This window comes from Pipistrellus kuhlii, unplaced genomic scaffold (genome assembly GCF_014108245.1).
Source record: "Pipistrellus kuhlii isolate mPipKuh1 unplaced genomic scaffold, mPipKuh1.p scaffold_m20_p_39, whole genome shotgun sequence".
NCBI lineage: Eukaryota > Metazoa > Chordata > Mammalia > Chiroptera > Vespertilionidae > Pipistrellus > Pipistrellus kuhlii.
The window spans coordinates 1,251,433-1,279,217 of record NW_023425539.1 but is presented as its reverse complement, the minus strand read 5'-3'; the positions used below and the strand labels follow the sequence as shown (position 1 = coordinate 1,279,217).

The window sequence follows — 27,785 nt, the reverse complement described above, 5'->3', positions numbered from 1 at the left end:
TCATTCCAGGGCAGTGGGTAACAAAGTTTGATCCCAAAAAGACTTCCCTCCAGGATTTCCACTTGGATGAGGAGAGGACTGTGAGAGTGCCCATGATGTCAGACCCGAAGGCAGTCTTACGCTACGGCTTGGATTCTGACCTGAACTGCAAGGTTTGTAGGGGTGCGGGGAGCGGACTGACGGGTGTCGTCACTGCATGACTTTCTGCACGTTAATAGCTTCTCTGCACTTTTTTTTTTTTTTTTTAATAAAAGTGGGTAGAAACTTACCTTCTCAGGTTACTTGTAAGAATTAAGGAGGTAATGTGACATTATCTTATTGTGAAATTAGGGCCCTCCAGGTTGGGTACTCCAATGTTTTTTTTTAGTTTTTTTTTTTTTTTACCTCTTTAATTTTACACACAAGGGGCAGTGTTTTAATTTTGTGTCATACAAAAGGGAAGCTGGGTGGAGACCCCTGTGTAATTACACTTTCTTGCCCCCCCATAGTCCTCCCGGGTGACCGAGGTGTTTGGTATTATTGGTGACTACATTAGGTGGGGGATCAGCCCATGTAAGGTCTTACTCCAATGTTGGTTTTTAAAAAACCTTTTCTTTCCTTCTTTCTGTGTGTGTGTGTGTGTGTGGGGGGAGGGGTACTTTTATTTCTGGAATTCAAAGCCAAACTTTCAAAAACTGTCACAAACTCCAAATTGCTGACCTTCTAAGTCTTTCACACGTACCTGACTTCTTTTAATTCTAAGGCAGTAGTTCTTAACCTTTTTCTTTGGGAATCTGACAACGCACCTGAAATACTTGACAGAAATGCCATGAATTCGCTCGCACACATTTCTATATATAATTTCAGGGGCTACTGGGGCCCGGGAGGCGATCTGTTGCGTGGATCTTAGGGTAAAAACCTCCGGTCAAAGGACTCACATTATTGTGGTTTCTGTGTTGCTGTGCCCAACGCCCCCGTTTCTGGGCTCTCTGTGTAACAGATGGTTAGTAACTGTCGGCAGGTAAACCTTGGGAAAGACAGAGACCTAGAATTCAATCCCACCTCCTTAGAACCACACGAGAAAGTTCTTTCTGCAGATAATCAGTTGGTATTGGGCCAAGGTAAGAAAAGACGTCAACTTGCCAAAACCAGTTTGGCTCAGTGGATAGAGCGTCGGCCTGTGGACTGAAAGGTCCCAGGTTCGATTCCGGTCAAGGGCATGTATACATTGGTTGGGGGCACATCCCCAGTAGGGGGTGTGCAGGAGGCAGTTGATCAATGATTCTCTCATTGATGTTTCTAACTCTCTATCCTTTTCTCTTCCTCTCTGTAAAAAAAACAATAAAAAAGGATATTTTTTTTAAAAAGACAAACTTTTTGAAGAAACATTAGTAAACATCTTGCTGCATGAATGCAATAGCCTTGTGGGACAATTGTGAAATAGATTAGGGACTGGGGAAAGCAGGGCCAGAGCCCACCGTGTGTGTTGTGTGTGTGTGTGTGTGTGTGTGTGTGTGTGTCTGTGTATCCCTAGCTTCCTAAGCTCCAAAGGACTAACTCATGCGGTCTCTTTCCTGTTGTTTCAGATTGCCCAGTTGCCCTTGACTGGAAGCATGAGTATCATCTTCTTCCTGCCCCTGAGAGCGACCCAGAACTTGACCATGATAGAAGAGAGCCTCACCTCTGAGTTCGTTCATGACATAGACCGAGAATTGAAGACCGTTCAAGCAGTCCTGGCCGTACCCAAGCTGAAGCTGAGTTACGAAGGCGAAGTCACTAAGTCACTGCAGGACATGAGTATGTCTGCAAGGCTCCTTTGCCTTGGGGGTGGGGTGGGGGTTGAGCCTGTGAGCCTTCTGCCTCGCTAAACAGAACTCGCCTTTGTCGGGAGACCCTGGGATGATTCCTTAATCCTCATACCTGGTGCCGGAGAAGACTGAACCGCCGTCCTTATCAGACTCATTCCTTAGTGCCATGACCATACACCCTGTAACAGGCACTCAGAACCCTGCCTCTGAAGACAGATCTGTAAGATGTGGTTTCTAAGCTTAACCTCAATTGCTGTGTGCTTTTGGGCCAATCACTCAGCCTTTCACCGGAGCCCTATCTGTCTCACAAAGGGTCAAAGAGCGGTTCCACTCCCAGCTCGCTTCCCTCTTTGAGTCAGGATTTAGGAATCAGGGCTGTGTTCTTCCTTGGGGTGTTGGCTAAGGCAGGGTTTTAATGGAAATCTCTCCCCCTCTCTGCAGAGCTGCAATCCCTATTCGATTCACCGGACTTCAGCAAGATCACGGGCAAATCTATCAAACTCACTCAAGTGGAACACCGGGCCGGCTTCGAGTGGAATGAGGACGGGGCAGGCACCGCCCCCGGCCCAGAGCTCCAGCCCGCGCGCCTCACCTTCCCCCTGGACTATCACCTCAACCAGCCCTTCATCTTCGTGCTGAGGGACACGGACACGGGGGCCCTCCTCTTCATAGGCAAAATTCTGGACCCCAGGGGCACTTAATGCTCCGGTTTAATGTTCAAATACCCAAAAGGAAAAACAGCAACCCTAGAGGGATGGCAGGTTATGCATGGCATGAAGGCTGCCCCTAAGTTTCAATGTATACTTTGCAATAAAAGTGCTTTATCCTTAACTTCTGTTACCCTTTCCTCTTCCTTTTTTGAGCTGTATTGCTTTATATGAAGATAAATAGCCCTTTAGGAATTTATTGGTCCTGCACTTCTAGCCTGGCTCTATCTAAGCTCTGCAGAAAGTTGCCATTTATAAGAACTTGTAGTTATCTGCGCTGTATAAGGCAGGGACTGATTTTCTCCTCTGGGATGTTTACCTACTAGGATCACGAATGCCCCTGGAGGGCATTTCCTGGTTCCACAATCTTAAATAAACCTGACTTTCAGTTTTTATTTATTTTATTTTTTTATATTTATTTTTTCTTGATTTTTCACAGAGAGGAAGAGAGAGGGATAGAGAGTTAGAAACATCGATGAGAGAGAATCCTCGATCAGCTACCTCTTGCACACCCCCTACTGGGGATGTGCCCGCAACCAACGTACATGCCCTTGACAGGAATCGAACCTGGGACCTTTCAGTCCACAAGCCGACGCTCTATCCACTGAGCCAAACCCATTTTGGCTAAACATTCTTTTTAAGGAAGTATGCCTATTTTACAAAGTACAACAGGAACTTTTTCAGGAACATAAAACATGACAAATGTTTGAACCACTGTCCACAGAACTAAGTTTTTCTTCTTGAAAAAGTTAGCTGTACACAAATCTCACTGGCCACTGCCTTGCCAGAGTGAGTTAGCAGAAGAGAAAAGAAACAGATTCTGCCTGCTCTTCATTCAAATGTTCCGGTACGAACCGAACCGTGTTCCAAACACTGCTTCCTGAGGAGCTTCTGCCAAGCATCTCCAGGGCTATTCATTTCCTGGTGCTAAGGCTGGCAGCCCCTGGGGCATGGCCAGGGTGAGCAAGCTCGCTGAGCAGCGTGGGCCTGGCATTCCTTCCCTCTCACTCATCTGCCCCACTTGGTCACCAGCGGTGATTCAGCCTCCGGGGTTCAGACCCAGGGCGACTCCAGCCTTCTTACCGGGCGAGGTCGAGACCATTGCATACATCCAGGTAGAAGAGAGTTATCACCCCTACCTCTGTCTTTTTAAAAATTTATTTAAGATTTTTAATTAATTATTGACAGGAAAGGAAAGGAAGAGAAAGAGAAACACTGATATGAGAGAGCTAAACACTGACAGGCTGCCTCCTGCACTTCCCCTACTGGGGATCTAGCCTGCAACTGAGGTATGTGCCCTGACTGGGAATCAAACCAGAGACCTTTTTGGTGCATGAGAGACACCCAAGCAACTGAGCCGCACCAGTGAGGGCCCTCCTATTGTCTCTTAAGTTTGAGACCACAAGCGGGAATGCCCATATCCTCAGTATCTTCTGAAGTTTTCCCCCTTCTCTGTACTCACGTAGTCTGTATTTCATTTGCCAGCTTGGGGAAGTCTGGTAGAAAATATAATAAAAAGTCATCTCTTTTCAGGCTTGCTAATCAACAGAACTCAGGAGGCACACGTGATACAAAGTCATTGCTACAAGCCTGATTTTATTAGTATTTGGACAGCGAGTCTCCCCAGAATGAAAGCCAGGCAATAAGGCCTAGAAAACGGGTAGGAAACAAATTTAGAATTGCCATCCTGGGGAGAGATTTCCCGACCACAAAACAGCTCCATATTTCTTTTTCTTTTCCTAATTTACACTCCACCCGTTTTAACAAAGGACTTGAGGAAGCCAGAGACCATGCAGGAGACTGTCTCTAGAGATAAGGAGCCTCCCTGATCTCTTGCTTTGTAATTATTTTTCAATTATAATACAACGACTGAGAGTGTAAGTTCCCACCGGAGCGGTATACATCATTCATGACGACTAGAAACCATAGGAATGTCTCAGGGAAACAGACTACTATCATTTAGGGACGTGGCGCCCCGCCAAAACCCCAGGCCGACATCCAGATGCCTGCGGATCAGCTAAAATCCTTATAAAGGGCTTAGGCTCTCCAGATACTGGTTTTAAGTCTTTTATGGGAACTGGGAGTTTCTACTGAAGGGCAGTTAACAATTTCAAGAAGCATCCCTCCCACTGCAATGCTTTCCAAGTCCTCCCAGGCCTCCCGCCCGAGGCTGGCAGCAGTCAGGCAGGTCCTGCGTTCCCCGGCGCCAGCTCAGTGGCAACAGGACCTCTTTGGCTCACCCATGGCTCCTTTCCTGTGGGTCAAGGTCCCCTTGGGACCCTACACGAAAGGCCCCTCAGGTGCGGGCGGCAAGTCCAATAAACAGGACTTCATCTCTTGTAGCTGCTGGATCTCGTCATTCCACGGGCCATAGTGCACCAGAAGAACCTTTTCTGCCTTTTGTATCGTGTTCAGAGCTTCGGGTACGGCGAACCTGGACCAAAGGAGGTGAGGGGATTGAATCCACTCATTCGATCAAGCAGTGAGGGCCTACTCACATCCTGTGAGGCACATTAAGATCATTTTGCCCTCACAAATCTTACGACCTAGAAAGGCAGATAGGACAACTTTCACAAACACACTGCAGGGCAGAGTTGGAGAACAAAGTAATAATAATAATAATAAAGTATAAAGAACCTAGGATCCTGAGAAATAGGCAAATTTCAAAGCATTAATCTGATATTTACCCCACGGCTTACTCAGAATAATCAAGTCCACCCATGACTGCAACTGCCCGGCTTGCAGCTCCTTTCTCTCTCTCTGGCCACATGGACTGCCTCTGTGCCTCGGGAATCAGGCCTACCCACCACTCACAAGTTGGGTAATTCTTTTTAAAAAATATATATATTTTATTGATTTTTTTTACAGAGAGGAATAGAGTCAAAAACATCGATGAGAGAGAAACATCAATCAGTGCCTCTTGCACACCCCCTACTGGAGATGTGCCCGCAACCAAGGTACATGTCCCCAACTGGAATCGAACCTGGGACCTTTCAGTCTGCAGGCCGACGCTCTATCCACTGAACCAAACCAGTTTTGGCAAGTTGGGTAATTCTTGGCTATAGGGACTGTCCTGTGCACACACAGGATGTTTAGCAGCAACTCTGAGTCACAACAATGCAAACTGTCTCCAGACACTGCCAAATGCCTGCTGGGAAATTACTCCTGGTTGGAAACAGCTGGTTTACAAAGAATAGGACCAGGGAAGAGTCCCTGGAGTGAGGGTGTGGAGAATGAGGCCAGGGGAGGTGAGAGTAACCGGGGAGGCCTGAGAAGAACAGCTATGTCTGTCGTGGGTGGGGGACTGCATGGCAGTTCTCCTTGGAAACTCCCTCAGAGCTAAGAGCTACCCCCAGATCTCTCAGGAGAAAATTATGAAACTTAATCAGCAAAACAGAAGGACAGGATCTCTCCTAATGGGGAAATGAAGTTGCAACATGCTGAAAAGCACCCCAGAAAACAAGTGGTACCTGGGAGAGCCCAATGAGAGCTAGAATGGTATGAGGGCCGGCCAAGTGCTAGGACGTGAGAGAAAGACTTACCCATTGAAAAAGATCTGGGCCAGTTTGAAGAGCTCATGGCCCATTTCGACACTGGATGGCCCGTGGCGAGCCTCGACCCCTCGGAGGCTCTTCTGAAGGTGGGTGGCGGACTTCTGCCAGTCCTCTGCAAAGAAATGCAAATCTGGATCCAGAAGAGAACCACAATCAACCGCGGATGGACATTTTTGGGGTCAGGAAAGTTAAATGGAAGGGAGAGCAGCCTCAGTTGAAAGACTAAGAGATAACGAACCGGATGAGGCTCTAGGGTCACGGCCGAACGAACCAGGCCGACGTGTTCCCTGGAGCAGAGAATAGAGACACATGCCGTACCTAACTCAGCATAGGCCTGGGCCAGCACATCCTGGATTTCTCCCACCAGGCTGTGTTCTGCGGACAGGAAGCTCTCAGCATCATGCTGGCACCCCAACAGCAGCTGAATGGCTCGCTCTGTCAACTCAAAGGAAAGGGACCTCATTACAGACACCAACCCAGCCCTCGACATGCGAACCCAGCTCTTACATGTTCTATCAGCTGGGCTAAATGTGGAAACACCACCTTGTCTCTTTGTGACCGACCCACAATGTTTGTTCCAATAAAGCTGCTGTTCTCTCTTTTTTTTAAAAAAATACATTTTTATTGATTCAGAGAGGAAGAGAAGAGAGATACAAATTGAGCCCACAACCCTGGCATGTGCCCTGACAGGGAACCGAGAATCGAACTGTGACCTCCTGGTTCATAGGTCAATGCTCAACCACTGAGCCGTGCCGGCCGGGCAAGCTGTTAGTTCTCTTAGGTTTTCTCTTTCAGCAGAAAAAGGTTTGGGGTGAGGCCTCCCCACATTTACTCTGGGTTTCCAACTTCAGTTTGAAGTGGAATAACACATTCCACGTATGGTCATTGCTTCTCTTGACTCAGAAATCTAAGTTGAAGGTCAACTTTCATAAACTAGGGTCGATAAATTCCCAGGACGTGGAGCTCTAAGGCAGAGTTTTCGAGGGTAATGAGGAGTTCCACAACTCCCTCTCTGGAAAAAGCAGGACACATATACCCACCGGGCACGGGCCCCACTGGCCTTAGAACAGAGACGAGGCTCTGGCGAGGGCAGGACAATTTAACCGGGAAACTAGGTCATTAGGGCCTGGAATTAAAATGACATGAACCTCTGGAATACGCGTAAAGATCATGGGTGTCAGGGCTAACCCTTCAGTTGTCATGGATACCGGAACTTAGCCTTCTGATGCGTAAGAGAACTGCAGCTTACGTCCTCTGGCCCTTTTTCCAGGACTACACAAACAGAAGAGGTTAGGTGTTGGTCTCCTTGGCCTACACAGCCACCTTGTGGCTGAGATGGGGATAATTAAGTGCAATTTTTCAGTCATTACTGAGTATCCTTGAGTCATCTCGGAATGAAGAAAAAGGAAGGGACCCCGCCTCACCTCGTTTGCCATTCCGGAGAAGCTTCTGGGCTTTCCCAACCTGCTGCTGAAGGTCCTGGACCCGAGACACTAGGTGGTCCCGGCTGGCCGATTCCGTACAGGAGGCGCTGCCACAGCTCAGCACATCTCCTCCCTGTGGGAGTCAGCGGTGTCTTTATTCCTGCACCAGAGCTGGTTAGCAAGACTGCATGTGCTTACATTATAAGATCACGCCATGGCATCTGACTGTTGGGGGAGAGAACTCCTGCAATAATACACCGTGACCGCAACCCGAGTGAATTTCCTGGATAGCAGCAATTCTAATGCAAGTGGTGACCAATCCCTGCAACGCGCCCTCTCCCCACCAAGATAGAATTTTTACACCAAAATTAAGCTGGCGCAGTCCACAATTTCTTTCCATCTCTCATGTCTCTTTGGGGCCAGCACTTTGGATGGTAGACACATCTAGTTATAAAAAGGCCTTAGGACAACCAATAGGAAAAGGTGCTAGGTGAGGCCTCCCGACATTTGACCTTGGGTTTGTAACTTCAGCTTTCAACACAAGCCACTTTCACGTCTACATTCCACTGCCCGTTCCCCTAACAATGCCCAATTCTCTGGCGGAGGAGAAAATCTCGGAGGTGAACACTTGATATTTGTTTTAGATGCCAGTATAGATGCCCACATTTGGCAACAGCAACCTGACCTCTCCCGGGGACCTGCTCCCACCCTCCCACAGGCAGTGCCCAGTAGCTGAGGCTGTGCGTGGAGCTCTGGCTGGCCCTTGCTCTGGCCCAAAGGACTGGGGGGAAATCATTTGACTCTGATTTTCCTCCAACCACAGGAATCGGGTCAATGAAACTCAAAGAGATTCTTGCCCAGACCTCTGTTAGACCAGTGCATCTGGTTCTTCTTGCCTCCAGCAGAGGGAAGTCTGTCTGAGGATGGGCGAACAGAGAGAATGGAGCTGAGGGAGGCACAGAGAAAAAGTGGGTCTTGGTGACATGACTAAGCCCCTGGATCCAGATGTACCTGATGTGCCTCTACCCCCGGACTTTTTAGTGATTTACTTGAGCAAATTCAATTCCCAGTGTCACCTCCCGCCCCTTAGGCCAGATTAGGTGGGATTCTCTGTTATTTGCTCTTGCAAATCTTTTCCTTGTAAGATGACTACACCTCACCTTCCACTGTGGTTCCTGGGGGTGGGTATGGGTGGGTGATCGGTGTGTGGCACATGTGTCAAACACAAGGCCCTCGGGCCAAATCTGTCCCACCAGGCCTTGCAACGTGGCCCGCACCGCGCTGTCATCACTGCACTCCGCTGCGTTTCCATCACAATGACAGTTTATGACTGTTCAGTAAACCATTCGGCCCGCGATTTAGGCTGGATTTTAGATTTTGGCCCCTTCTCTGATTGAGTTCGACACCCCTAAGGAGGGTGTGCTGAAAGGGAAGAGAGTATTGCTTTGGGCACCTGTAAGCCCCAACGGCTTCCTCGGAAAGGTTTCCTGCCTTGGGGCTGGATAACGGACCTCTGGGAGAAGTCGAGAAGAGGGACAGACCCACCTGCATGAGCTCTCCGCAGCGGGGACAGCGGAATGCTTCCCACCTGGGCCCCGCGGCTCTGCGCGTCCCCTCCTGACAAGCCGAGCAGCTGCAGTCAAAGAAATACTGTGCCTTCAGCTTCTGCTGCCTCTCAGCGACACCCATCCTGCTCTCGTGAGGCCCTGCAGGGGGATCACACACGGGGCCAATATTTAAAGCGAGAGAGAGAGGCACTGTTTATTATTATTATTGTTACTATTATTATTTTTTGAGAGAAGCACCACTTTAAAAACTTTGGCTTAGCAGAGGGTTTGGTCAATTATTCATCATGTGACAGGTCCCATGATGTTACTCAAACATGTGTGGGACTAGATATAGAAATAAGCCTCCAACCTGTGGGGACGGGGAAAAAGCCAGAAAGTTGTTTCCAGCCCATTTTCAGAACAGAGAGTTAACGGGGATGAAGCAGCGGCGGACACAGCGGTGCCGGGGGAAGGCCCGCCTTGCCGAAGGACGCACTGTGTCTGCCAGGAAACCGTCACCAGCCAGGGGGAGGCGCCTGCCCGGTGGCTGGCTCCCCTTTCCTGCGGGACGAGGGGCCGGAGCGAGGAGGGCTGCTCACCGTAGCAGTGGAGGACCTCCTGCCCTTTCCCGATCCGCCGCGAGGCCCGGGCGCTGGCCGCCGTGCCCACGAAGGACACGCTGGTGTTGGGGCTGCAGGAATGGTTCAGGAGGCTGACCACGGGGAAGATGCCGGTGGCCAGGCGGACCTGCCTGCTGTCGGTAACGATGCTCTCTTTGGATCCTGAGGGTGCGAGAGGAAAAAGGAAAAATGTGTCAGGACATTAGTCCTGGCCTCGCCATCCGCTTCTCAGAACATGAGCTGGGCAATTGGGCCTGACGCCCGTCTGAGTCACAGCTCCACAGCCGGATCCAATATCAATCGGATGGAACATGACTCACTCCCGGCGAACTCTGGTCCCCAGGAAGCGACGCAAATGAACACATGAAAAGTCCACCGGAATCCTGGGATATAATCATCGTGTCTCAGTACCGCAAAAGGCCCAAAGATTAGAGTTTATAAAAAAAACAATAAAAAAGGCATTATCAGTAGGGAGCTGTCTCGGTGGACACCTGCATGACGTTCATGAGGACACAGAAACTAGAGCACCTGCTGAGTTTAATTCCCAAAGATTTTTATAGTCCAGTGCTTTTGTTGAACTGGTCTTTGGCTTGCTAAGTCTAACTGGTTAATAGCACAAGTAACCTAATTACTATCTGAAACTAAACAGGCTTATAATCTATTTTTAAAAAGCCATAGTTGCCCTAGCTGGTTTGGCTCAATGGATAGAGCCTCGGCCTGAGAACTGAAAGGTCCCAGGTTCCATTCCGGTCAGGGACGCATGCCGGGGTTGTGGGTTCGATCCCCAGTGGGGGACTTGCAGGAGGCAGCTGATCCATGATTCTCTCTCATCATGGATGTTTCTATTTCTCTCTTCTTTTTCCTTCCTCTCTGAAATCAATAAAAAGCCATAGTTCTGATGCCCTCCTGTTCATTCTGCCTTATGTCCCAACTTTATGGGACATTAGTCAGCAGATCTCACTGAAAAAATATTCTGGACTAAGTCTATTCAAGATAGCCTCATGTCCCAAACCATGTATTTTTTTTAAATATATATTTTATTGATTTTTTACAGAGAGGAAAGGAGAGGGATAGAGAGCTAGAAACATAGATGAGAGAGAAACATCGATCAGCTGCCTCTTGCACCCCCTACTGGGGATGTGCCCGCAACCAAGGTACATGCCCTTGACCGGAATCGAACCCGGGACCTTTCAGTCCGCAGGCCAACGCTCTATCCACTGAGCCAAACCGGTTTTGGCCAAACCATGTATTTAAAATATATATATATTTTTATTGATTTTTTTACAGAGAGGAAGAGAGAGGGCTATAGAGTTAGAAACATCGATGAGAGAGAATCATTGATCAGCTGCCTCTTGCACCCCCCCTACTGGGGATGTGCTTGCAACCAAGGTACATGCCCTTGACTGGAATCGAACCTGGGACCCTTCAGTCCACAGGCCGATGCTCTATCCACCAAGCCAAACCTGTTTTGGCTATTTTTTTCCTTAACAATGTCTTCTTTGAAACAGTTAACCAGCCATTTAACTAGCTGGCTGAAGATTAGGAAGGGAGGAAGAAAAGGGCCTGAGCAGGGGGCTGTTTCTGTGCCGAAGCCCACGCACTTCTCTTCCTCTGCAAGTCTTTGCTCTCTGGAGCAGCCCTACCTGCTCTTATTTTAGCCACAGTCCAACGGGCTTAGTTATTCAGTTTCTCAGCCCACAACAGCCCAGAAACAGAGAACTGATAAGAGGCAGGCTTTGACAAGGACCAAAGAGACAGGTGACAGACTGGAGGAGGAGGCAGGAAACTTATACAAGAATAACAGCCGCAGGGCAAACAGAAACAGCGCACCACTGGAGTTTTACTGTAACTGCAGCGAGCGCTTACCTGAGGCTGTGACAGCGCACCTGCGTGGGCTTCTGTAACAGCACAGATATCTCAGGAACAGGCACCGCATACAGGGAAGCCGGAGCAACCAGGCAAGGCCTTAAATTGTGCTCGGTGGCCTTGGTGTAAGTACGAGGAAATCATATTTCCGACAAAACTGGTTGTCATAGGAAAGATATTGGTACTTAAAGGAAAACTTTCAGTTTTTTTTGAAAACTGAAAAGTCGTTAGATAATTGTGGCATCACGGTGCATGCCAGGAATCTCAATATACCTATTTCCAAAGTCTAGGTACACATGTAATGAGAAGAGAAAATATCATGAACCATCACGTGAAAGTGTTCTGGAAAGGAACACAGGGAGGAGAGGGACAAGGCCTCTCTGCAGGCCACCCCATTATCTGTTGCTATGGAGGACAAAAAATAGGACAAATAAAATTCACAGAGAATCCAAATGATTCCATTTCAGTAAACAATTTTACCAACTGCATTGAAATCTTTCATGAGCTTCTCCTAAGTGCTTAATGAACTCTGGTTTCCCCTCCTCCCCCAACGCCTCCCTCCGGGTGTACTGGGTGTACGTACGTGCTAATGAGCAGTGAAAATGCTAAAAGGTAGGCAGCAGGAAGGAGCAGTGCAGGGCATGAGCAGTTTGCGGTCTGAATAATCAGCCTCTGCATAATTAAAAGTTGACTTGCACTCCCAACTACTGATGACTGGCAATCTATATTAGAACAGCTGCAAAGACTTTCCCAGAAAACATGATCACAACACAATGAGTAATGTCAGCTTCATGAATTATTTATAGGTTATCTTCTAACAGGAGTAGGCCCAGGAATTGGGTGGGGTGAATATTTATGTCAGGGTTGAGTCTCTCTAATTATTTCTAAAAAAATTAAGTATTGATTTAAAAAAATGAGTCAATATTTTGCATTAGTCATCTCTCAGTAGATAATAGAAAGTGAGAATATGTATGTACCTTATCAACCAAATAGAATATGTGATATTTTGTGCATAAAAGAAAAAAGGAGAGCGAATGATTTTTTTATTTTACCAAAGTATACCTTGCTAATATTCCTACATTTATTTTTATTATTATTTTTTTAAAAATAGGGCATTTAGTCTGGCTGGTGTAGCTCTGTGGGAAGCGTTGAGCCAGTAACCAAGAGGCCACTGGATTGATTCCCGTTCAGGGCCCATGCCCAGGTAGCAACTCAATTCCCTGTGGGGGGCCTGCAGAAGGCAGCCGATAGATGGTATTTCTCTCTCATCGATGTTTCCATCTCTCTCTCCCTCTCCCTTTCTAGAACCAATAAACATACACATCCTATATAATAAAGGGCTAATATGCAAACAGACCGAACTTCAGAACAACTAGAACAACTGGTCACTGAGTGCACTGGCCATCAGGGGGCGTGTGAAGAACATGGCAGATGTTGGCCAAGGTGGGATGGTGGAGCAGGTGAGCAGGGCACCAGACCAAGGCAGGGCGGTGCTGGTCGCTGTCATCGGGGCTTCTGGTGATTACTGAAAATTCTTTGGAAACATTGATCAAACCATCAAACCTCAGAGGGAAGGTAGGCGAGGGTGGGGGTAAGGGGGAGAGATCAACCAAAGGACTTGTATGCAAGCATATAAGCCTAACCAGTGGACACAGACAACAGAGAGGCGAGGACATGAGTGGGGGGGATAAAGGGTAATAGGGGAATAAGGACACATATGTAACACCTTAATCAATAAAGAAATTAAAAAAGAAAGAAAATTCTTTGCTCCCATGAGCCATGGTCCTGCCTGGCGCTCGCACCTGCTGCTGGCCCCACTCGCACCACAGCTGGCGCTGGAGCTGCTGCTCGCACTTGCTGCTGGTGCCCAATGCCAGTCCCAATCACTCAGCTCCATCAGTGGGTGTAAGTGGCGGCTGCCGGCCCTGATTGCCCCTGAGGGCTTCTCCACCCCCCTCTGCTCCTGAGGGGCGATCGGGCAGCAGCCACCACTCGCACCTGCTGACAGTGCTGGCCCTGCTCGCACTCGCTGCTGGTGTTGGCTCTAATCACTCCGTGTTGTCAGCACGTGGGAGTGGCGGTGGCAGTGAGAGCGCGGAAGCGGGGCTGTGGCAGACAGGGGATTGGGGCCCCAGTGGGAGAGGCCATGGCAGAGGCACGGAGGATGGGCCGAGACCCACCCCTGTGCCTACCACAGCCTCGAGGCCCACAGTTCCTTTCAAGGTGCAAGAATTCATGCACTGGGCCCCTAGTGTATATATATAAAAAAGAAGAAATCAAGGATCCCAACTGAAAATAGATTTCTTGGTTGTTGAAGGGTGGAAACAAAGTGCAGTGAATTGACCTAAATCTATATATTATAGAACCTCATTAAGCCTTGTTATGAAGTGAATTCAGCTACATCACCAATGCACCACTCCCACTGAGGTAGAACCACACATACCAAAGTCTAGAATATCATCAATGGTCAGTTCTCACCCTTCAGTATCAAAGAGAGGTTTCTGAGAAACTTTGATTAAATAGGATTTATGCAAAGATAAAAAATACATTTTTGTAGGTTTTTGTCAAAGTCTATTCTAGCTAACACTTTAATCCTTCTTCTGTGCTAATAATGAAATTCAATGAGAACACTAAATTGGGAGGTGCTAGAACCCCAATAAAATAATAAAAAGGGATATAATAAGATTAGAAATATGAGTAGACTAAAATAAAATTTGATTGACTTCAAAAATGAAAGTGAACATTGTTGGTGGGCATATAATTGGTCCAACTTTCCTGGAGAGCAATTTGGCAATATGTATCAAGTGCCTGAAAAATGTTCATATGACGGGCAGCTCAATTAGTGGAGTGACACCCTGGGCACCAAAAGGTCATTGGTTCGATTCATGGTCACAGCACATACTTAGGTTGTGGGTTCGATCCCAGTAGGGGTGTGCAGGAAGTAGCTGATCAATGTTTTTTTTCTCTCTCTTCCTCTCCCTTCTTCTCTAAAACCAATAAAAAACATATTTAGCCGAAACCGGTTTGGCTCAATGGATAGAGCGTTGGCTTGGGAACTGAAAGGTCCCGGGTTCGATTCCGGTCAAGGGCATGTACCTTGGTTGCGGGCATATCCCCAGTAGCGGGTGTGCAAGAGGCAGCTGATCGATGACTCTCTCTCATTGATGTTTCTAACTCTCTATCTCTCTCCCCTCCTCTCTGTACAAAATCAATAAAATATATTAAAAAAATATTAAAAAAAAAAAGAGTTGGTTACTTTCTGCCATTATCATCTGGAAGCCCATATACTATTTTTTTTTATATTTAAAAATATAAAACAAAATGTAAACAATACTTTTAAAAATGCTAGTGAATGTACCCAAGGGAAAATATAATCCTGGGAAAATATTCAAAAGATGTATTTTAGAAGGTAGCAATGGCTCAAAGACGCAAAAGGCGGCAGAGAAGAAAATGGAGTCTAGCTTGCAATGTGATTTTGTAGTAACATGGGATGAAGCCAGTACTATTACTGGATGTCCTACATGTGCTACAGGACGGGAAGAGAGTCTTATCCCAAAACCCCTCTAGGGAAACACCTATATACCACATAACTTGGCAGCTGAACTAACATTAAAGCTAAGACTTTATAAACGAAAGGTTGACAAATTCCATATTACCTAATATGAGATCAAAGAGCTAAGCCACATTTAACACTAATCTGTCTGCAAAATTCAGAAAAAATGTAATGAACTGATTAAATCGAAAGACATTATCTGCTAACATGGAGATCAAAGGATGGAAGCACAGGAAACAGCATTTCTTTTGTAATAATAGGTCTGTTGTCAGTACACTCATATTAGAGACGCCAGGTATGGTGCTGGGCACACCCCACCTCCCCATCCACCTTGAACGGGCTGTTCGTTAAAGCGGGCTGGGCTGGGCTGGGCCGGGTCTAGAAGAGACCCTAGGTTCTGGGCCGCCTGACCGGTGGACAGCCCACCACAGGCTGGCCAGCAGCTGGGTTAGCATCGTGTGGAAAGCTGTGCTCGGCCGATTCCTCTCTTGGCGATTTAAAACAAGAGAAAGAAAATGTGTCCATTGGAAAGCGAAGAGACAGAGTGTCCGGGTCACATGAGTGAGCTAAGAGATTCTGATACTTAAACAAACATGTCATCTTCACAACTCTTAAAAGTTATGTGGGATTAAATTCCCTCCCCACCCCCCTTTTTTAAAGACGAGAAAACAGAGGCAGAATGGGCTCAAATCATTTGTTAAGGTCACATAGCTTCTCAATGGCATAGTCATGATCATACAAGACCACTGTGTTTTCCCATGAAACGACCTGAGTTTTTATAGTGCTTTCTCCCCAAACAGCTACATCAAGGACAATACTGTGCCTGGCCAGGGGGGCTCAGTTGGTTGGACGCACTGACCCATGCACCCAAAGGCTGCTAAGTTGATTCCTGGTCAGGGCACATATCTGGGTTTCAGGTTCGATCCCTCGTTGGGGTGCATGTGGAAGGCAACTGATCGACCGCCACCTCTCCACCCCTCCACCCCCCTGCTCCTGCTCGGCTTCCCTTCTCCTTGCACAGTGGTCAGCAAGCTTATTAGTCAACAGAGCCACATATCAACAGTACAACAACTAAAATTTCTCTTGAGAGCCAAAAACAGACTTCTGCGCATGGGCCACCAAGTTTCAATCGCACTGTACGTGTGCGCCTGCACGTGGTATTTTGTGGAAGAGCCACCACACTAAAGGGGCCAAAGAGCCACATGTGGCTTGCGAGCCGCAGTTTGCCGACCACTCTCCTAGCATGTCCTTGGGTGAGGATTGGAGGGGGAAAAAAGAAAAAAAAAAGAATACAGTGAGCAGAAAAGCTTCCCTTACCTGTCTGCTGTAGGGTAGTTATTGCCTGGGCATTACACTGTAGCTGTAACATGTGTCTCAGCATGGCAACTCCCCAACTAAACAGCTCTTGACTCGTCGCAGGAACCACGACAGCTTCGGGCTGAGAGGATTTCAGACTTGTTGTGCGGGTCTGCAAAGTGGCTGCTTCCAGCTGCCTGCACAGGGCAGCAACGCTGAGAGCGCAGAGGAATTTGTGCTCTGGGCCATGATTTTGAGTGTGGGGCAAAAGGTGCAAGACAGCATTATAATTGCTTTCATACTTCCCGTTACTATCACATCCGGGAATTGGGGGCTCAACTGTCTCGCCATTTTTCTCCCTCTCCCCTCCCAGGTCGTGACCGAGGGTTCGCACCAGATTCTTGCTTTCAGGTGAACGAATGTCCCAGTTACTGATCTCATCACAAAGCGTCCTTGTGACTTTGCCAACATCCTCACGTCTAGCTAAGAGGGTTGCCCTCAGGGCAACGTGGCAAAAGACCCCCAGTGTGAGAAGCAGCCCGCCTAGAGGACACTCTACCCTATGGTAGAGACCCCAGGCCTGCTGCATACACTCTTGGCTGCAGTACTTGGCATAGCTGCATCCGTCACAGGGAACCGGGGCCAGAGTGTGCTTCAAACACCGGTGACAGTACAGGTCCCCATTGGTGACTCTGGTATCCCACTTGCTCTCCAGGCTGGCACGGAGCGGTGGCATTTCTCCTGGGTTGAGGACACTCACGAAAGCATCCTCTTTCACCAGGAGCTCTCCGGGGAGAATATCCCTTGTGGCGATCAGACTGCGGCCTTTTGAAGGGTCTGTGCATAAAGTGATAGATGAGGATGCACAGGAAATCCGTTCATTCTCTTCCCTTAGGTTCATATCCTCAAAGTCGGTGGTTAGAGCTGCTGGCAAGGTTCCCGTGGGGGTCTCCTTTTCCTGTACCTTCGATTTTAGACGACAGAGGGTACTCTGCAGAATTTGGAACTGGGAAGCTGCTAGGGTTTGTCGGTCAGTGAAATTACTTTCCAGATCACGGATGATCTGGCTTGCCTCCTGTAGTCTCCCCAGAGTCACCAGACACTCTGCCTTACGTAACATCATCTTGAGTTGCAATCTTTCTGGAGACCCATGCATCTGTGCTCTGCTGATGTCTTTAAGACATGCCTGAAAACAGAAAGGAAATCCCAAAATGATCCTTGGTTCCTAGTCTTCAATATCTACTGAAAGTCTTAACAAAAATCTAAAGGAAAATGGAAGATTATTAAAAAGGAAGCAAATGCAAGCATGTGCTTATTTCTTTAAATCATATTCTCCCATGTGATCTTTTGAGTGATAAGGAATCCATGCTAAAGAGACTCTACTGAACCACCTTATTAAATATTTCTATTTTTTCAAGGAAAATAGTCTTACAGATAGAAGAAGTATAGTATGATGATCAGGAGGGCAGGGCCTGCATTCCAGTACGAACTCTGCCTTTTACTAACTGTATGACCTGTGCAAGTGACTTAATTTCTCAGTGTCTTAGTTTTCTCATCTGAAAAATAGGGAAAATAATCTCTCTCTCTTATAGGGCTGAAATAAGAATAAAAATAAGGTAATCCATCTAAAGTATTGAAACAAGTGCGTGGAACAATGTATGTGCTCAATATATGGTAATCATTGCTATAAGAAGGGAAATAGAAACAACCAATACAGGGAGGTTAAAAAGGGTTAAATGTTTCACAAGTTCCTCCAATCACTGTCTTCTGTAGTCCAGGACTTCCTTGTTTACCACCCAGTCTTGTTCTTCTTTTTTAGTCAATAGGGCAATAAGTGTCAACTTGTAATTACTAAAATCATTTTTATTCTAGTGCATCATTTAAATTTCCGTGTAATTCTGAAATGGATGTACCAAACTGGCAATTTAGAGCTTATCCTTGGACCTCAAGTATGGAATGAGAAGAAACCCCCCCACCCAAAGCCCACCCCTCACTGATATACACAGGCAATTTGGTGCCACTTTTATTTTTCCACTCAAAATGCATATTAAAAGTGAGCTATGACTCAGACAACTTAATAAAGGGAAGTTAAACAACCCAATAAAAAAATGGGCAACTGACCTAAATAAATACTTTTTGAAAGAAGACAGAAGGAAGACCAAGAGACATATGAAAACCTTCTTAAAGTCACTAATCATCACCACCAAACCAGTATTATATGAAATGCTAAAAAGTATTAAGAAGAAGAAAAAGGTAAAGATAAAAATTATGAACAACAAATCGTTGTTGTATCTATCAACAAGTGAATAAAAAATCTGATGAACAGTGTTAACTGGTGAATATAATAGAATCAGGGGCATAGAAAGGGAGTGGACTGACAATTCTTGGGGGAAAAGGGGTGGGGGGGTGCAGGAAGAGATGGACAAAAAGCATATACCTATGGATGAGGACAGATGGGGGGAGATAAGGGCAGAGGATGGGGTAGGAACCTGGTGGAGGGGGGATATGGGGGAAAAAAGAGGAACAATTGTAATAATCTGAATAATAGAGATTTATTTTAAACAAACAAACAAAACAAAACAAAACAAAACAAAACAAAAAAACACAAACAAATAGATCCAGAGGCAGAGAAACATCCTTCAGAAGCTCAAACCTCAGGGAAGGTAGGGGAGGGTGGAGGTAAGGGACAGAGACCAACCAAAGGACTTACATGCATGCATATAAGCCTAATCAATGGACACAGACAACAGGGGGGTAAGGGCATGAATGGGGGGAGTTAGGGGTAATGGGAGAATAAGGACACATATGCAATACCACAATCAATAAAACATTTTTTTTTTAAAGTGAGCTATGTTATTGCAGGAATCATCTTGAACATGCTCTACTTTTTGATTTATTTTATTTTAATTTTATTTTTTTAATATATTTTATTGATTTTTTATAGAGAGGAAGGGAGAGAGATAGAGAGCTAGAAATGTCGATGAGAGAAGAACATCGACCAGCTGCCTCTTGCACACCCCCTACCGGGGATGTGCCCGCAACCAACGTACATGCCCCTGACCGGAATCGAAACTGGGACCCTTCAGTCCGCAGACCGACGCTCTACCACTGAGCTAAACCGGTTTCGGCTATTTATTTTATTTTTTAAACAACACACAATAGTTTGCAAACCTTGGAACCTGAAGTATTATTAGCAACTTATCTCACAGCTGATCTCAACACTGAGATCTGCTGACCCACTGGATCTAGTCCAATACCCTGTGGAATGTGGCATGATCTCTTATCAACCACCACTCTCCCACATAGTCAAGTCTGACTGGTGAAATGAGTCAGGAGAAAGAACAAGTTTGGGAGGAGATCAATTTGCTTCCAATTCAATTAATTGCAGCATGGCTCAATTTGATTTTTATTTATTTTTAAATAGAATTTTATTGTTTTCAGAGAGAAAAGGAGAAAGAGAGAGAGATAGAAACATCCATGATGAGAATCATTGATTGGCTACCTCTTGCATGCTCCCTACTGGGGATCAAGGCTGCAACCAGGGCATATGTCCTGACCGGGAATTGAACCGTGGCCTCTTGGTTCATAGGTCCATGCTTAACCACTGAGCCACGCTGGCCAGGCTCAATTTTAGCGTTCTAAGGTAGAAGCAGAGACAAACCTCCTCCAGATCCTCTCCAATCACCCCGGCATCCTAATACTCACTTCATACTGGCCCAGGCGGAAGAGGGCTGCAGAGCGATTGGCATAACACAATGAAATGTCCTCAGTGTTTGGCCTTGAATGCGATACTCCCTGCAAACCAATGAACCAGTTAAAGGAATAGATGAGGAATAGCATCTTTAAACTGTTTTGTTTTCAGATAATAGGGGCTCTACTACTAAACACTGGATGCAGTTAGGAAATTTTACTGGATTTCTATGTGCTTCACCTGCTTCAGCTTCATTCTAACTAGTTTTGAGCAAAGCTGCGAAGAGCAAGTGAAGAAATAAATACTCAAAAGCACTTTGAAGGTAACAGCATCAGACACAGCTTCTTCAGGCACAAACAATACGAAAGGTAAATGAAAAGTGAGGAGCATAATCCTGCACATAACAAAGAGTGAGTGGCACAAATAGAAATTCACAAAAGAAGCACTATGATATATGGGAAACAAATGGGAAATTCATACAGAGAGAGCCAAATACATGAAAATGAAAGCAAAGAAGGGCCATGCTTGTTCTACCACCAAGGATCCTATATAGTAAAACCCTAATAAGCAAATAGATCAAACAGCAGGACGACTGGTTGCCCCCTCCTGTGTTGAGTGTCTGCCCCCTCAGAGGGAGGTGAATTGGTGCCAGCAGCAGGGGGCAGGGCTGGCCAGTGGGTAGTGCCAGGCTGCCAGCCAAGGCAGATGCCAGCTGAGGCCCCCCGAATCGTCCCAACCGCCAGTTGCCCCACAGATGGCTCTGATCACCAGCCAGGCCTAGGGACCTTACGCTATATATTGGGAACAAACTCTTAGATTTAAAAATTAAAACCTGGCAGGGCTATTCTAATACTGAAAAAACAGGGTGATGCAGCAATGACATGCATAGACTCTGGCTTGCACATTCAGTGGTCAATCCTGATTCTGACACTTATGACTGTGTGACAAAGCCAATTACTTAATTTCTTTCTGCTTCAGTTTTCCATCCATAAGATGGGGGAAATGGTGCTACTGCCTCAGAAGGATCATGTTATGTACTACTTTTTATAATCAGGGCAAAAAGTGTAACTGCCCATACAACAGCAAGATGCCTTTCACCTGTATGAAAACTATGGTCACTGTTGCATGCAGTGTCCGGATTGTGAGAGGAATGTGTAGGCCAGATTGCGAGAGGATGCAGACCGGGCTGAGGGATTTTCCCCCCCTGACCCCCACTGTGCATGAATTTTGTGCACTGGGCCTCTAGTTAATAGTAAAAAGGGTAGCATCTCAAAGCACTGGAGAAAAGATGGGAATTATTCAGTAAAAAGTATTGGGGAGAATAGGTAGCCACTGAGGAAAAATAAAATTGGTTCTCTGCCGGGACCGGTTTGGCTCAGCGGATAGAGCGTCGGCCTGCGGACTGAAGGGTCCCGGGTTCGATTCCGGTCAAGGGCATGTACCTTGGTTGCGGGTGCATTCCCAGTAGGGGGTGTGCAAGAAGCAGCTGATCGATGATTCTCTCTCATCGATGTTTCTAACTCTCTGTCCCTCTCAATTCCTCTCTGTGTAAAATCAATAAAATATATTAAAAAAAAAAGAAAGAAAGAAATTCGTGTTTAAAAAAAAAAAAAAAATTGGTTCTCTATATATGATAAGACTTTCTATAGGATAAATTCCAAATGAATCAAAATCTTAATGCAAAAAAATGAAACTATAAGGGCACTGGAGGAAACTACAGAAATAGTCTAACGGGATGTTGCAGTGAGGAATACCTTTCTAATTATGACACAAAACCCAGAAGTCATAAAAGGTTAATAAATTTGACCACATAAAAATAACAAATTTCTTTACAGTAAAAACCAATAAAAGCAATATTAAAAGACAAACACTGAACTGAAAATATATATCTGCAACTCATATTATAGGCAAAGGGCTCATTTCTTTACTTTATGGACAGTTCCTACAGATCAATAAGATGACAAACAATAACTCAATTGGAAAATAAGTAAATTATATGGACAGTTCTAATGGGAAATATAAATGGCTCTTAAATATATAAAAAATACTCAACCTCATTCACAAATAGCAAATTAAATGCAAATTAAAACCTTACTGAGATCCCATTTTTTACCTATTAGTTTGGCAAAGAAAAATAAAATTGCTAGGACACTGAGGTGGTAAAGAAGTGGGATAGTAATGATTCTCATGTGTTGCCAGGGGGAGGGTAAATTAATCTCATGATTATAGAAGGCAATTTAACTATACGGATCCATTGACCCAGCAATTTCTCTCTTAAGAATTTATCCTACAGACATATATTTATCCTATAGATATGTGCAAAATAACATACATGCAAAATTTCGCATCACAAAATTGCTTTAAATAGCAAGATAGAATATTCATCTATAGGACATCAATTATATGTAAGAATGATCTTAAGATATTTATTAAGTGGCAAAAGGACAGTGCTAAAGACTGTATAAAAAGAGTGTGGCCCTATCCAGGTAGCTCAGTTGGTTAGAGCATTGTCCCCATATACCAAGTTTGAGGGTTTGATCCCTGGTCATGGCTCATACAAGAATCAACCAATGAATGCATAAATAAGTGGAACAACAAATCTATGTTTTTTTCTCTCTCTCTCTCCTCTAAAACAAATAATTTTTTAAAAAAAGTTATTTTATTGATTTTTTACAGAGAGGAAGAGAGAGGGACAGATAGCCAGAAACATAGGGGAGAGAGAATCATTGATCAGCTGCCTCCTGCACATCCCCACTGGGGATGTGACTGCAACCAAGGTACATGCCCCTGACCAGAATCGAACCTGGGACCCTTCAGTCCACAGGCCGCTGCTCTATCCACTGAGCCAAACCGGTTTCGGCTAAAACAAATAATTTTTAAAAAGTTTGTGTGTGTGCGCAGGAGTGGGAGATTATTTGCATTATTTATAGAGACCAAAGTGGCTCTGGAAAGATACATTCAATACTGTATCTTCTGGGCATGGGAAATGAGGTGGCTGGGGCCAGAGGAAGTAGACTACACTGTATAATCTTGCACTTTTTAAATTCCAACTACATAAACACATTTCCTATTCAAAAATGCCTTGATAAAATAATGAAACCATAATATTCCAGTGTTGCTTAGGATATAGAGGTATGAGTATTCCCATAATCTGCTAAAGGGATGTTAACCAACTCTCTCCTAGAGAACAATTCAGCATCGAGTACCAAATGCCTTAAAAAATTACACTCAACTGACCCAGCAACTGTGCTTCTGGGAACTGAATCCTAAGGAAATAAGCAGATGTGTACAAATATTTCCATGGGAAGATGCTCCTTGCAGCTTTATGATACCAAACAATCTGCCAACGTTAGATGTTAAATCAAGTGTAGTTCTCTGTAATGGAACACTAAGCCAGCCGTAAAAAATCATGTTCTAGTGGAAAATTTAATAACATGAGAAAATGGTCACAATAAATTATAGCGAGGAAAAAGCAGGTTACAAAGCAGTAAGTACAGCATTATCCCAATTTTGTAAAAAAAAAAAAGTATTTTCAGAGGAAAACGTGGCTGGATGGATACAAGCAAAAATGTTAACAATGCCTGCCATTGGCTATGGGATTTCTCTATTCTCTGTGCTTCTCTATATTTTCCAAGTAAACATATATTGCACTTGCAATCAATCAAAAGCAACAACTATTATTATAAAAAAGAAAGAAAATCACTTATTAAAAATTGCAAAGTATCATAATCACCAAAATACTAGCTTCATGAAATAAGAAGGTCCGTCTCTCTCCACATCCAGTCTTTTTTCAGTCTGATTTTACTTTTTAGTTTGTGTGTTTTTCTTTTCTTTTTTAAAAATATGTCTTTATTGATTTCAGAGAGGAAGAGAGAGGGAGTGAGAGAGAAACAGAAATGATGAGAAGGAATCATGGATCAGCTGCCTCCTGCACATCCCACACTGGAGCGCAATCCAACTGTGACCTCTTGGTTCATAGGTCATCACACTCAACCACTGAGCCACATTGGCTGGGCTTATATGCTTTTTCTGTAACAATTTCCAGGGATCACATTTATGGTGCACACATAAAGTGGAAGAGATTAGCTCTGAAGAACTAAGCCACCTATCAGTGGATCATTACATCTAATGAGTTTTAATTCTTCAGCAATCACTAACACATTATTCAGCTAAATACTTGGTTACAACATTACAAAGCAGGGCTTTTTAGCAATTATCGAAGCTGCTGCTGTAGGTCTGATAGGCCTGCTAAAGATTCACAATAATAGTACACTTTCAAATTTATACACTTTTTTTGTTTATCCTCACCAAGGATATTTTTTCCACTGATTTTTGGGAAGAGTGGAAGAGAAACATTGATGTGAGAGAAACACATTGGTTGGCTCCTGCACAAGCCCTGACCAGGACCCAGGCTAAGGAGGTGCCTGCAAAAAAGGTACATGCCCTTGACCGAAATCAAACCTGGAACCCTTTGGTATGCAGGTCGACAATCTATCCATTGAGCCAAACCGGCTAGGGCAACACTCATTCTTTTAATATACAAGATCACAGACCTGGTGCCAGGAGTGATACATCTTGCTTTAAATCTATATTTATCTTTTCTTTTTAAATATATTTTACTGCCCAGGCTGGTTTGGCTCGGTGGATAGAGCATTGGCCTATGGACTAAAGGGTCCTGGGTTCGATTCCAGTCAAGGGCATGTACCTTGGTTACAGGCACATCCAGTAGGAGGTATGCAAGAGGCAGCTGATTGATGTTTCTCTCCCATTGATGTTTCTGACTCTCTATCCCTCTCCCTTCCTCTCTGTAAAAAAATCAATAAAATAAATAAATAAATAATAATAAACTCATCACAAAAATTCTAAAAATAAATATATATTTTACTGATTTTTTAGAGAGGAAGGGAGAGGGGTAGAGTTAGAAACATAGATCAGCTGCCTCCTGCACGCTTCCTACTGGGTATGTGCCTGCAACTTAAGTACATACCCTTGACCCGGAATCAAACCTGGGACCATTGAGTCCACAGGCCAACTCTCTATTCACTGAGCCAAACCGGTTAGGGCTATATAGCATTTATCTTTTAAAAGTTATGGAGGGAAATCTTTTAGGGATCTTGTTCCAGTTCCTACCATGAAGGAGGACAACAGCAGCAAAAGGTTGATAAAAGCCAGTATTCCTCAAAATCTAGATCATTGATGGTTAGTGTAATTTTTAAATATTTGTTGATAACCTTCAAAATGGAGTTCAACTGGGCTGTGGCAATTGAGCTTATTGTCCTTTCTGACTTCATCTAAGTCACACGATGGCTAACCAAAAATCTAGCCGCTCTCTATCAAACCATTGCCTCGTTTAGACAAAAATGGCGTACAATTCCATGAAAGCTGACAGACATGAACAAGGTAGGGGAATGGTCCAATACTACCGCTCCAGGGTGTATGAAGGACTGCTGAATTCAGGACATACAATACAAACTACCCTTGGTCTCAGAATATAGCCAACAGGGGAATCCTGTCAGTCTTCTTTTTCAAATCCAATCCACAAATTATAGACAAAGCTACTCCTGGCTACACAATTGGGCATTTGAGGAAATATGCCTGGTTCAACTGCTGAAATAGCCCCATCCCATTGGGCTGGGAGTGTCTTACCTTAGTGTACAGCACTGTGGCTCCCACATAATCCTTCTCCTGAAATTTTTTGTTTCCTTCTTCTCTGTAGAAAAGGGGAGCATCGGGGTCCTTGCCCACCAGGTAACCTCTAGAAAGCTCTTTTAGAAACACCTCATCCTCTGGTCTTGATGGTGAAAGAAACAAACAAACAAACAAAACACCCCACAACATATTTCAGGGAAGGCTTTGTTATTTCAAGGAAAACTCTTAATCATTGTGTTAGGGGCAGAAATAGGATATTGGGGACTAGCTATTGTACAATGATAAGAAATATTAATCATGCTCTATTAACCAGATGGTTCTGTTCTGCTTAGAGAACGCACATTCTAACCTGGCTGAGAGTTGCATGCCTCTCCTGAGACATGGGAGCTAACATGGAATGCAGTCCATCCTCCTTTCCATAGAACTGCCTATCATGCTGAAACCGGTTTGGCCCAGTGGTAGAGCATCAGTCTGCGGACTGAAAGGTCCCAGGTTCGATTCCGGTCAAGGGCATGTACATTGGAATGTGCAAGAGGCAGCTGGCCAATGTTTCTCTCTCATTGACGTTTCCAGCTCTCTATCTCTCTCCCTTCCTCTCTGTAAAAAAATCAATAAAATATTTTTTTTTTTTAAAAGAACTGCCTATCATGATTAACAACCTCATGGCTGAAACAATCTAGTCCCGGAGGCACCCGCCCTTTACAATCCCCTGCCCTATTGCCTGTACCCATTATACCTTGTCTACTTTCCTATGCCTGTAATCCCTACTTCCCATGTAATCCTTGTCTTATATAAGCAGCTGGTTTATGGGGGGCTGCAGAGCAGATTTCTGTGGATGACCTGTTGCTCTCCCATACTGCTTATATATGATTCAACCCTGTCTCTGCTCAATTGGCTCAAGTAGTGACAGGCAGCCTGGACCCCTTGGTTGTCTGATTACAATTGCACTTGAAAATGAAGATTTGCAAATCATTGGGACACATGAGGTTCTATTATGTAATGTGAAAGGGGGTTGGGGTTGGGGATCTTGTGGTCTCAGAGACTTAGAAACTGGAATTTCTATTTAGAGGATAGAGGGCTAAATTTTTATTCTTTAAAATTTTTTTTTTGTGCCAAAACCGGTTTGGCTCAGTGGATAGAGCATCGGCCTGTGGACTGAAGGGTCCCGGGTTCAATTCCGGTCAAGGGCATGTACCTTGGTTGCGGGCACATCCCCAGTGGGGGGTGTGCAAGAGGCAGCTGATTGATGATTCTCTCTCATTGATGTTTCTAGCTCTCTATCCCTCTCCTTTCCACTCTGTAAAAAATCAAAATATATTTTTAAATATATATATATATATATATATATATATATTTATTAATTTCAGAGAGAGGAAGGGAGAAGAGGGAGGGAGAAGGAGAGAGAGACAGAAACATCAATGATGAGAGAGAATCATCAATCAGCTTCCTGTTGCATGCACCTTACCTGGTATCAAGCCCCCAACGTGGGCATGTGCCCTGACCAGGAATTGAACCATGACCTCCTGGTTCATGGGTTGATGCTCAACCACTGAGTCGTGCCAGCCAGGCAGAAATTTAATTTTTAATAAATGTAGTATTTTGAAGCCATGGGGAAAGGATGGACTGACTATTCAATAAATACTGTGAAAAAATTATCTGGAAAAATACGTCTAGTACTCTCTCATGTCATACAGAAAAATAAGTTCCAGATGGATTAGAGAACTAAAAACAAAACAAACAAAAAAAGTTAGAAAAAAATAAAGGATATTTTTATAATCTTTGAGTATAGTAAACTATCCTAACTAAGTAAGACATAACCCAGAAGCCAAAAAGAAAATGACAGACATGGATGAGTAAAAGTTAAAGCATATACACATAATTTATATATAATGCAAGACATTGAGAGTAAAATAGATAAATAATAAACTAAAAGAAAAATTTGTAGCATATATAACAAAGAATTACACAGCCAGATTTACAAATTAATAAGAGAAAGACTGATAACTCACTAGAAAGATGTGCAAAAGGCAGAACTGAACAATTCACAGTTGATCTATAGATGGGTGATAATATTGGAAATGGTGAATTACT

The 27,785-nt window shown here is 44.7% G+C and overlaps 2 protein-coding genes across 6 annotated transcripts in view; one reads left to right on the top strand and one right to left on the bottom strand.

The window, feature by feature from the left end:
• Positions 1–2,618, top strand: part of SERPINF1 (serpin family F member 1) — a 14,743-nt gene extending 12,125 nt beyond the window's left edge. For both annotated transcript variants that reach the window (XM_036408444.1, XM_045571013.1), the window contains 3 exons: positions 10–152; positions 1,566–1,776; positions 2,229–2,618. In XM_036408444.1, the coding sequence (XP_036264337.1) occupies positions 10–152; positions 1,566–1,776; positions 2,229–2,488 (614 nt within the window). In that variant the 3' untranslated portion in view covers positions 2,489–2,618. The remainder of the gene's footprint in view (positions 1–9; positions 153–1,565; positions 1,777–2,228) is intronic.
• Positions 2,619–4,060: 1,442 nt separating this feature from the next.
• The window catches only part of SMYD4 (SET and MYND domain containing 4), a 29,190-nt gene continuing 5,465 nt past the window's right edge, over positions 4,061–27,785 (bottom strand). Inside the window, exons 3-11 of one of the 4 annotated variants that reach the window (XM_036408438.2) lie at positions 25,692–25,836; positions 20,060–20,149; positions 16,376–17,540; positions 9,619–9,801; positions 9,018–9,178; positions 7,473–7,605; positions 6,367–6,483; positions 6,037–6,160; positions 4,061–4,928 (exon numbers count right to left, since the gene is read on the bottom strand). In XM_036408438.2, coding sequence (XP_036264331.1) covers positions 4,775–4,928; positions 6,037–6,160; positions 6,367–6,483; positions 7,473–7,605; positions 9,018–9,178; positions 9,619–9,801; positions 16,376–17,540; positions 20,060–20,149; positions 25,692–25,836 — 2,272 coding nt within the window. In that variant the 3' untranslated portion in view covers positions 4,061–4,774. Of the gene's footprint in view, positions 4,929–6,036; positions 6,161–6,366; positions 6,491–7,472; positions 7,606–9,017; positions 9,179–9,618; positions 9,802–16,375; positions 17,541–20,059; positions 20,150–25,691; positions 25,837–27,785 lie in introns of those variants that run through there. The other 3 variants (XM_045571008.1, XM_045571009.1, XR_004982743.2) reach the window with 3 other exon arrangements.